Raw genomic sequence first — 11706 nt, 5'->3', positions numbered from 1 at the left:
CAGAATAAGGGAGTAGATAATAAAGGTACTAGTCAAGACTATAAATGTCTGTATCCTAACATAAGAAGTTTAGAAGCAAAAATCAGTGAAAAAAACAGTGTTTCAGTCAGCAATGATCTTAATTGGCATTATGTGGAATGATAAAAAACAATAGAGATATTGTAATACCTGGTTTTGAGATGTAATAGTGGAAATGTGTTAATGGTTAACTGATGAGCCCGGGCTCATTGGTTAACCTTCACGGTTACACACAGACATCTCCCCTCTGCCTCCTGCCCTGCTGTCGCCTCTGTATCAGAGGCAGCAATGCAGGGCAGGGGGAGGGTGGCAGACGGGAGCCAGTGTAAAGCAGGCTGCCCAAAAGCACCAGCTCTTAGGGAGCTGCCTGCCTCCCCAAGAGCGGGAGTGGCAGGTGGGCGCCAGTACACTTGGGGAGCCAGCTTTTAAGCCAGTTCCCCACACATACTAGCTCCCACAGGAGCTGTCCCTCCCACCCCCATGTAAATGTGTAACTGCTGAAAATTTCATTGATTATACATTTACTAAAATACACACATTTTAACATCCCTAGTTAAAATGTGTATATTTTAGTAAATGTGTAATCAATCAAAAACTATACAGGATGGACCAACTAGGCCAAAGAAGTTAGAGAATAAAGCTGTATCTCAAGGATTGAATAGATTATAGTGAGATAAAAATGCTGAGAGGTCCACACAGTTGAATTTCTATGGATATAATTCCTAAACTGTAAAAATATAAATATATTAGTAGGACAGTCCTACTAATCTCCAGATCAAGAATAAGAAATTGAGGACACAAAGTTGAGATGCACCAAAGGGGCAGTAAAAGCTAACAAAATGAGAATGGGCGAGGCTTCAGCTGCCCCCATATTAACTGGTCCAATGACACAGCAAGATAAAGTTCAAAGAAACAATATCTTGACTCTTTGAAACACTTATTGGAACAGCTAGATCTAGAGCAACAAGAGATTATTCTCGATTTAGTTTTAAGTAACATCCAAGAGCTAATTTAAGAAGTAAAAGTAGCTGGGCTATTAAGTAAGAGAGATCACAATATAAGTAAGATTCAGCATCCAAGGGTAAGGTAAAGCCCCGCACAAATGACCTAATGAAAAGGAGATTTCAGTTAGTTGAGGAAGCTTGGCAAAAAGGCCCTATAAAAAGTAAAGGAAGTAAAATTCGTAGAGATGGCATGGTAGATACCTTAAAAGTAGCATCTCAGAAGGCATGCATGGTGCCGAGCAAAAACAGAACCTGCATGTCAAGGAATCAACCAAACTGACTAACTGATAAAGGTTTGAGAGTCTGAACCATACAGAAAGCCTTCAAATTTGGAAGTCTGATCCTAGTGAGGCCATTAAACAGACACATGAATTAAGCATGCATATAGTAAGAAATTATCAGGGCCAAAATTAATTTCAAAGCACAAATAGCCAAAGGTGCTGAGATGTTGAGGAGATCCTAACCACAGCCCTTTTCTGGTAATAAAGATGAAGTGCTCTCTAAGATTGAGGTAACAGAAAAATAGCTGTTGGAGCATTTTGATTTCTTAAAATGCAATCACTAGACCTAAATGGCACCTTCTTGATTTCTGAAAGAGCAATGACTAAGTCTACATGATTTCTGAAAGAGCATAAATGTGATGCAGCTGAGTTGTTAACAAAAATAGGTATTTTCTCATTTTAAAACAGCTACTATTCCGGATTATTAGAGAGTAGCAAATGCTGTACAGGCAGTCCCCAGGTTATATACAAGATAGGGACTGTAGGTTTGTTCTTAAGTTGAATCTGTATGTAAGTCGGAACTGGCGTCCAGATTCAGCCGCTGCTGAAACTGATCAGTTTCAACAGCGGCTGAATCTGGACGCCAGTTCTGACTTACATACAGATTCAACTTAAGAACCCAAGGCATCCCCAAGTCAGCTGCTGCTGAAACTGATCAGCGGATGATTCCAGGAAGCCCGGGGCAGGAGCTTCCTGTAGTCAGCCGCTGGTCAGTTTCAGCAGCGGCTGACTTGGGGACGCCTGGGGCAGAGCAGCTGGGGTGCTGCTGGGTTGGTCCAGTAGCGCCGCCGCTCCTCGGCGCTACTGGACCAACCCAGCAGCACCCAAGCTGCTCTGCCCCAGGCGTCCTGATTCAGCCGCTGCTGAAACTGACCAGCAGTGGCTGAATCAGGACGCCTGGGGCAGAGCAGCTGGGGTGCTGCCGGGTTGGTCCAGTAGCGCCCAGAGCGGCGCTACGGGACCAACCGGCAGCGCCCCAGCTGCTGTACCACAGGCGTCCGGAGCAAAGCCGCGGAGCACGGGGGCAGCGGGACAGCCCAGATGCGCCGTGGCTGTCCTGCTGCCCTCGGGCTCCGCGGCTTTGCTCTGCTTTGCTCCCCGTCTCCCTGGTCTGCAGACCAGGGGGACGGGGAGCAAAGCGACAGAACACGTGGGCAGCGGACAGCCCGGACGCGGGAGACGGGGAGCGAAGCAGAGCAAAGCCGCGGAGCACGCGTCTGGGCTGTCCGCTGCCCGCGTGTTCCGCGGCTTTGCTCCCCGTCCCCCTGGTCTGCAGACCAGGGGGACGGGGAGCAAAGCAGAGCAAAGCCGCGGAGCACGCGGGTAGCGGACAGCTCAGACGCGTCTGGGCTGTCCGCTGCCCGTGTGCTCCTCCGCTTTGCTTCCTCTCCCTGGTCTGCTGGAGACCAGGGAGACGGGCCCCGTTCGTAACTGCGGATCCGACATAAGTCGGATCCGTGTAACTCGGGGACTGCCTTTACCTATATTTTAAGATGATGTTGATGTGATGCAGGGAATTTACAGACCATTATGCCTTTTATCTGTTCCTGGCAAATTGGTTGAAATTTTTACTGCAAAGAGAATAACAATATCCCTGGCAGATCATAATGTGATAGGGTCTATCCAACACTGCTCCTGTAAAGGAAAATAATATTTCAGTTAAACTCTTAAAAGTCTTTGAATATCTCAACAATGTAGTTGATAAAGAACAGGTTGACATAATTTATTTAGACTTCCAAAAGGCCTTTGACAATGTCCTACAGAGGGCTACTAAAGAAATTAAGTAATCACGGTGAAAGTGGCAAAATACTGTCATGGATCAAAAACTAGAAGATGGAAAGGAAAGAGCAGGATAAAATTGTCTATTCTCGTCATGGCAAAAGATTAACAGCAGGTACCATGCTTCAAAGTTCCATAATGATCTGGAAAGTGGGTTTAGTAGTGAGCTAGTAAAATTTGCAAATGTCACAGTTAGTTAGAAAAGCTGAAGTTATTTAAAAAATCGGAGGAAGAGCTCTGTGGAGCTCAAAAGCTTGTCTCTTTCACTAACAGAAGTTGGTCTAGTAAAAGATATTACCTCACTTACCTTGTCTCTTTCAGTTCTTTAGGTTAGTCAGGACCAGAGAGGGCTGTGAAGAACTTCAGAAAAACCTAAACAAGCTAGGTGAATGGGTAACACAATGGCAAATGAAGTTCAGTGTTGATAAATGAAAAATAATGCACATTAGAGCAAAAATTTTAAACTATTCAGTGATCTATCGGGTTCTGAATTAAATATACAAACTCAAGAGAGAGATGTTGGTGTCACTGTAGATAGCTCAATAAAGGCCCTTGCTTAATGTTCAGTTATAATCAAAACTAACAATGTTAGGATGAATAAGAAATGTGATAGCGATCAATGCAAAGTATTATGATGGCTTTATATAAATCAGTGGTAAAGTCTCATTTGCAATATTACTCTCTCCCCATTTCAAAAAGGATGTTGCAGAACTAGAGGGATTAAGAGAATAGCAATGTCAACAATCAGAGGCCTGGAAAACCTTTCATATATAAATCATAGAAGATTAGGGTTGGAAGAGAGCTCAGTAGGCCATCTAGTTCAATCTCCTGCTCAAAGCAGAATCAACCCCAACACATTCATTCCAGCCAGAGCTTTGTCAAGCCTGACTTTAAAAACTTATATGGATGGAGATTCTATCACCTCCCTAGGTAACCCATTGCAGTGCTTCATCCTCCTTCTATAGGTTGGACCCCGCCCCCCTTCCTCCTTCCAAGCACCCACAGGACCTGATCCGTCCTGGATGAGGGATTTTGTCGGACTAGGGTGTGGTCACTTCTGGCCCCAGTCCACCAGCCCTCTCCAGTCCTGGTTCGACCACTGCCCTCCCAACTGGCTCCCCCCCTCACTGGTCCTGCTGCCCTGTCAACCCCCTCTGCTCTACCAGACAGCCCCGCCACTGCTGCACACCAGGGTCCTGCTATAGCACCCAGCATCTGCTGTTGTGCCGGAAAGCCCAGCCACCTATGTGCATGCTGGACACCTGTTGCAGAGCCCTGCAGCCCTGCTGCCTTTGTGCACTGGGTTCCTGCAGCAGAGTTGGGCTTCCTCTGCTGCTCTGAGCAGCCCCAAAGCCTCTGTGCCGGGCTCCCGCTGCTGCACTTAGTGCTCCCACAGCCATGACAAGAAGCCCCGCTGCCACACGTGGGGATCCTGCAGCCGCATGTGGGGCTTCTGCTGCTATGGCACTAGCCCTCCACTGGGACTCTATTCCTGGAACATCTGTGGCCCTGCCAGACCACAGATGTTGCTGGACCAGAGAGTCCCAGTTAAGAGAGTTTCAACCTGTAGTCAAGTATCAGAGGGGTAGCCGTGTAGTCTGAATCTGCAAAAGCGACGAGGAGTCCTGTGGCACCTTCTAGACTAACTGAAGTGTAGGAGCATAAGCTTTCGTGGGCAAAGAAATCTGCACGCATCTGACGAAGTGGGTCTTTGCCCACGAAAGCTTATGCTCCTACACTTCAGTTAGTCTATAAGGTGCCACAGGACTCCTCGTCGCTCAACCTGTAGTGTAATAGTTTTTCCTAATAATCAGCTTAGACCTTCCCCATTGCAACTTAGGACCATTGCTTCTTGTTGTGTCACCACTGAGAATACCTTAGCTCCATCCTCTTTGAAATACCCCTTCAGATAAGGCTGCTTTACCCTGGATTCTCCATACCCTCAAATGCGTTAGGTCCAGTCCCATGCACTTTTACATGTCTAGCATTTTAAAATAGTCCTTAAGCTGTTCCTTCACTACAGAGGGCTGCTCACATCCTCCCCATACTGTGCTGCCCAGTGCAGCAGTCTGGGAGCTGACCTTGTTTATGAAGACCAAGGCAACACAAACACTGAGTACTTCAGCTTTTTCCACATCTGTTACTAGGTTGCGTTCCCCATTCAGTAAGGATCCCACACTTTCTCTGATCACTGTCGTGTTGCTAACATACCTGCAAAAACCCTTCTTGTATTCCATCACATCCCTTGGTAGCTGAAATTCCAGTTGCACTTTTGCCTTCCTGATTATTTCCACTTTGATCTACAAAAATGAAAGCTGCATGCAAATGGGATAATCATATGTAGTAGTAGATAACCTTTCCAGTGATATCTCACATGAACTATCTTGCATAAAGCATATCCTAGTTATGCCATATTTATATTTACAAGCATGCTCCTATAAAGAATATGGAATGCCCCATCATACTGAGGATTTGTAAAATCAGGTCTCTTATTTAGGAACCTATATAAGGATTTTGGTGCCTAACGTTAGGGTCCCGTTTTTTAAGATATTGATGATTGACATTATAAACACTGCCATGTGTCATGCAAGCTGTCACATGCTTCTCAATACATATCTCTGTCAATATGAAAATCAACTCTTTCTTTCCGTTTAAATGATAGAAATGGATTAGATCAAAAGAAGAGAAAGTACAATAGCTGAAGCTCAACTAGATATTAATCTGTGGGAGATGGCTTTGAAATAATAAATGTAACTTAACTATCTTTCTATGGGGGGGAAAGGGGTGAATTAGATGCCCCTGTGTGAGTCCCTTTCACCATAAAAGATTCTATCCAATATCAATATTACCTGTTTAATGAAAAAAATGATTTATTCACCTGTTTCTGTGTGTGTGTGTTTTGTTTTTGTTATTTTTTAGCTAAAATGTGATTCGGTAGTGAGCGAAATCAGCACTGGTCCAGGAACAGTGAATTTTACAGTAAATAGGGAATTATTAGCAAAGGTAAGTGTATTAATGCATTCAAAATATTAACAGTAAGGACAAATTAGCCCCTTTACATAGAAATGAAAAACATCTACTATAATGTTTGTTTTGAATGTAAAGTTCTACACTTTCTGGCTGTGTCTACGTTGGCACGATCTTGCGCAAAAGCTTGCTGCCTGTCTACACTGGCTGCGAGTTCTTGTGCAAGGACACTGATGTTCTAATGTATGAAATCAGTGCTTCTTGTGCAAGAACTATGATGCTCCTGCTCAATAAGAAGCACTCTTGCACAACTGTTCTTGCGCAAGAGGTCAGTGTAGACAGGCAACATGAATTTCTTGCACAAGAAAGCCCTATGTTAAAATGGCCATCAGAGCTTTCTTGCGCAAGAGAGCGTCTACACTGGCAAGGATGATCTTGCGCAAAGGCACATCTCTTGCGCAAAAGCACATGCCAGTGTAGATGCTCTCTTCTGGAAGAGTTTTTGCACAAGAACTCTTCCGCAAAAGAGTTCTTGCGCAAGATCATGACAATGTAGACGTAGCCTGTTTTTTTGTTTGTAACCCATATACTCCTCTCCAGGGATTAACTAAACAGCTGCCTTTTGTTATGCATGCTGAGAATTTGGAACTGGGTTCATAAGGATCTCTCCTTTAACAATATAAGGAAGCAATTTCTCTGACACTGTATGATAATTCTGACTTTTCTTCTCTTCATTTTAAAGGCCAAATTTGGCCTATGATTTAGGTTCTGGTCCCAAAATGTGCAAATCAAAAATTTAATCTTTGTTTCTTGTGATCTAGAATAATGATCTTTGCTCTTTAGATTTTACCATATGATGGTTTATTACAAAACAGGATTGTCTCTTCTTTAAAGTCTGGTGGCTGATTGAAATAGACAGTTTTAAATGTTAAACCAAGAATTTGCTAGAGGAAAGTTGGTCATTCACCTTCATCATGGCTAGTATTATCCCAAAATAGGCCTTGATTTCTGGGCCCTTGTTTCAAAATCCTTAGGAAGATAAGTGAATGATTGGTACAGGTAGACCCAAAAGTCCTTTTGTAGGTTGGTTATTCAGCTTGTTGAGCTAGGTGTACCATATAGTTCTGGAAGTCTAAACCAGAGATTAAGCAGTGGATTTGACAGATTGTCTTGGAAGACTGCCTGTCTGTTTCCTGGGGACATGAAAATTCTGATCTATATTGGTGAGGCCCAAGAAGTTATCTTTTCCTGTAAAGACTTTTATATTATGGTCATCAATTTACATGTAACAAAAATTAAGGATACTGTCTGCTTCTTAGGTGTGCACATAGCACTAATAGCTAATAATTGGACCTTTTTGTATTTCTTATCTTATCCTACAAAAACATTAACATAGTTAAAAAGCTATAAAATTATCATTTAATTTTAAACTGGTAGTTTATTATCCACCTTAGTAATATGAGAATTTAGTGTGACTGGTCTATCATGTTTTTATTGGCTCTTGTTTTAGAGTTGATTTATGTGCACAATTTGGCCAAATTGTCAATTAAGTCACAAGTTTCTTCTCCTTGGGCACTGTTCAGCACTTCTTATTCAAACACAATGTGCACTGGCAGACTGACTTCATGGTGAGTTTTTCCAGACTCGGCACAGGATTGGGGCATGATTATAAGGGAGAGACAAGGTTATGAGGGAGAGACAAGTTTGCTGAAGAGACAGAGGAGAACATGGGGGAAAAAAAAGACAGACCCATATCTCTTTAAATAAAATACCACTGACGTATTATAATTTTGCTTATCTAATGGAATTGACCCAGATACTGTAGGTGCCATAATAAGAGAATATAAAAATTCTGAAGATCAATTCTGTTTCTGCATTTCTGCACTAGTGGCCTTTAAGCCTTTCTGTAGAATCCTTGTATTCTTTGTGAAACTCTTTGTTCTTCATGGATATGTCATTTCATATGGGTAAGGCACCATATACTCTTCACTAAGCCCTCCCTCCCTCTTTAGCCCAACATGCTACATTTTGTGGAACACAGAAATTTCTATCACAGACAAGTATATACAAAAACAGATGTTTATTGTATTAATAGAATCCCAATAATACAATCAGTACAGTATTCCTTTTTTATATATTGCACTAGAAGATTTACCCAGCATTGCTTGGGTCCTTAACTCAAATAAGTTTTGTTTTTCTTCATTTAAATCATTTGTTTTGGGAGTGGGTCTGGGGTGAAGGTTTCAGTATGCAGGCTACTCCAGGTAGAGAAGACAACCCCAGCTTTCTCTCAGTGCAGCAGCTGGGAGCCAGGTGAGAAGCACCTGTCCAGGGCCACTGCAGCTCTTGCCCAGCTGGAGAATAGACACAATGTCAAACAGTCTCACACTCTGAAATACATAGTATATAACTGTCCCTTCTTCCACCTCTGTCCTCAACTGTCTTGGTCCCCCTCTCTGGCCCCGTGTGGTCATTCTGCAATATTACTTTCTCCTATCAGACCCCTTCCATTTTATGAGAAACAATCAAATTCTAGACACATCCTGTTACCTTGGCACCACCAAACTCTTACCTTGCTTCAAGTTATGATAAATTTGATAGTCCTAGCTCTTACCGTTTAGGAGGAGTTCTTGAACAGACAGACTCACAGACTGACAGACAGAGATACACCCACCTTCCTAAAATATATACAGGAAGCCCCCGACTTGCGACACAGTTGGTTCCAGAGGAAGCGTCATAAGTCGAGGGGGTTGTAACTCAAACCTGCATTTATGGTAGGTGCCATACGCCATCATAAATGCGGGCTGAGAATGTAAATCGGGGGTTTCTGGCCCCTTCCACATTTACAAAAATGTAAGTGCGGGGGGTCAGAACTCAGGCGGTCGCATCTCAGGGGCCTCCTATAGTAAAATTAAATGAAAACTTCAATTTTTAATGTTTTTCAGTATATTTTAGCCAGCCTTTATAATTCCAAGGGCAAAAATGTTGTGGGGTGAGTGGTCCACTAATTCTAACCTAACCCTACATCTGAAGTTTCTTCTTTAGCCCGCTAACCTGTATGACAAATGGTAATATTATTGGAAATTAGTTTTTTCTGCTTTTCTGATTTTTTTTTCACCAAAGTCTGTGGGATTTTGCCTATTGGTACCTAGAACATTCCCTGAAATTTTGAAATTGATGGGATGCAGCTTTCAAAAATTGGTGTGTTACAGACATATACAGGCAGTCCCCGGGTTACGTACAAGATAGGGACTGTAAGTTTGTTCTTAAGTTGAATTTGTATGTAAGTCGGAACTGGTACATATTGTAGGGGAAACTCTAGCCAAACATTTCTCCAGAGCTCAGTTTTATTCTCCCACACCTCACTTCCCTCAGTCCTTTATTCTCAAGCTGAGGTGTCTGCTGAGAAAAGCCGCTCCGCGTCTCCCTGGTCTGCTGGGGGGGGGGGGGGGAACGCTAGCTTCGCGTCTCCCTGGTCTGCTGGGGGGAAGCAGCTAGTGTGGGGTTGCCTCCCCCCATTTGTAAGTAGGGATCCGATGTAAGTCGGATCCATGTAACCCGGGGACTGCCTGTATTCCAAAATACCCTTTTGTTGAGTGTGGGCCGGGGCCTTGCTTTGCATAATCAACTATGCATATAACCCACAGTGAAATTGCCTACATGTATAAGTGCTGCAGGATTAAGCTCTCAGACAATTAGTAAAACATTAAAAATCTTTCCTGTTTGCTTTTTTCTGTTCATGAAGAACATTTTCTAGCCATTTTTTCTTGCTTTTTAGACTGTGTTGCAGCAGGTATTTAAAGATGGCTCAGAATATGGAATAAAAAGTGAGGTTTTCTCTACTCTGACCAGAAAAAAGATAGTGATTGAGTTTAGGTGAGTACATGGGTCAAGTCCTTTTACAAGAACTAATAAAATGCCTTATGTTCTTTGATAACCAAGGTGATATTGCTGCATTGTCACATGTATGGTATTCAGCTACATTAGTACATGAGTAACTTATTTCCAGATATAACATATATCATTTTGGAGGCTTTTTATTCCTTAGAACTGCTAAGTACCTCTTCACTATTTAGTGTGATGGTTCAAGCTTTCATTTGTCCCTCATGGAGAATGGTAGTCTTTTGTGTTTTAATTAATTCTGTTATAAAGAAACTAGCAAGAACTGAATTTTCAGCCTTGAGTCTCCAATATTTAGGTTTTAACTGACCTTCAATTATTATGGGTGATGTTTTGCATGCACAGTTATTTGAACCTGCAGTTTACATCATTTGATGCTTACATTTGAGATTTTCAGGAGCAATAAGCATTTGACTCTGGACACAAAACCATTTGTGCAAAATTGTGTCACCAGTTAATTTGTTCTTGAAGAAATAGATATGTGGTTAAGACACTTTATTTCAGGATATCTGCACTGTACTCTGGTTTATTTTTCATTATTATTCATTTGTGCATCGTCTGCCAGCTGGTTAGGTTGGCAACTGAACAGCAAAGACACTGTCAGGTCAGAAATAAGTAGTTGGCTTTTTTAAATTTTGTGCTGGATGTTCAGACCCTGGCACAAATAATTGTGAGCACAATTTTGTGTCTACAAAAATGGATTTCTGTCTCTGATAATCAGCTCAAAATTATAAAAAGGCCCATTTACCTTAGTCTTTGCTGTGCTGTGACATGGTCAACCTGCCAGCAGAGGGAGCACAAGAGAACTAGCAAATCAGGAGAAGCAAACTTGAAATGCCCAGAGGTTCCTTACTAAATTATTCTGATTTTCAGAAGTAAATGAAACCACTTTGGCTTGTTTTCACTGGGGGGAGGAAGATGGGATGTGGCACAGGCATGAAAACATTTACCAGATTTCTGCTCTGTTCTGGTGGGGTTCTGTTGAATTGAATCCCTGCAGATAGTAATACTTGATTGCAGTTATTTGGGGTTGGTGCTTGAAAGCGAGTGTGTCCTGAAGGGCATACGTACTGAGTAGGGATTTGTATGACAGCCTTACATTCTTAGAGTCAATGTGACTCCGCTGCAAGTGACTAGTTGAGTCTCTACTCGACTAGTTGCTTCCCCCCACTTGCTGCCTCTCTGTTAGAGGGAGCAAAGGGGAAGCAGGAGCTGGTGCTGGAGGGAGCCATCTTAAAACTAGTTCCTCCCCAGCACTGTCTGTGGAGGGCCAGGGGAGGCAGAAGCGCAGCAGAGGACCGGGTGCGAGCTGGGAATCAGCTGTCCCAGCTTACACCCAGTTCCAGATGTGTGCCTCTGCCACCTGGCTCTTACTCTATTTAAAAAGCATTTAAAAGTGTCTGGGACCAGGCACAAGCCAGGACAGCTGATTCCCAGCTCACGCCTGGTCCCCTGCTGCACCTATGTCTTTTAAATGGAGCAAGAGCCAGGTGGCTCTTACTATATTTAAAAGGCAGGGCCACAGTTGGGTTAGCTCCGGGGGCCATGAGCTAATAATCCCTCTGTGGCTCTGAAGTTTCCGTCCTTATCAACAAATTGCATTTAATAGGCTAATCGAGTAGTGAATGGAATTTCCATCAACTACTTGATTAAACTTCCCTAATTTACTCCTAGGAAAGGAGGTATCTTATAAAAGTAAAGGTCTGTTTGGAAAAATCCATACTTAACGTAATTTTTATAGATATCAGGTGCAAATA

At 42.9% G+C, this 11706-nt stretch overlaps 1 protein-coding gene across 1 annotated transcript in view; it reads left to right on the top strand.

Moving 5' to 3' along the window:
- Window positions 1-11706, top strand: part of RARS2 (arginyl-tRNA synthetase 2, mitochondrial) — a 68628-nt gene that overhangs the window by 12794 nt on the left and 44128 nt on the right. The window contains exons 4-5 of the mRNA XM_075923859.2: window positions 6002-6085; window positions 9828-9925. Of these exons, the coding sequence (XP_075779974.2) occupies window positions 6002-6085; window positions 9828-9925 (182 nt within the window). The remainder of the gene's footprint in view (window positions 1-6001; window positions 6086-9827; window positions 9926-11706) is intronic.

Source organism: Pelodiscus sinensis, chromosome 3 (genome assembly GCF_052426305.1).
Source record: "Pelodiscus sinensis isolate ZL-2025 chromosome 3, ASM5242630v1, whole genome shotgun sequence".
NCBI classification, from domain to species: domain Eukaryota; kingdom Metazoa; phylum Chordata; order Testudines; family Trionychidae; genus Pelodiscus; species Pelodiscus sinensis.
Note: the sequence above shows the minus strand (reverse complement) of the source record. Positions and strands in the feature narration are given on the sequence as shown.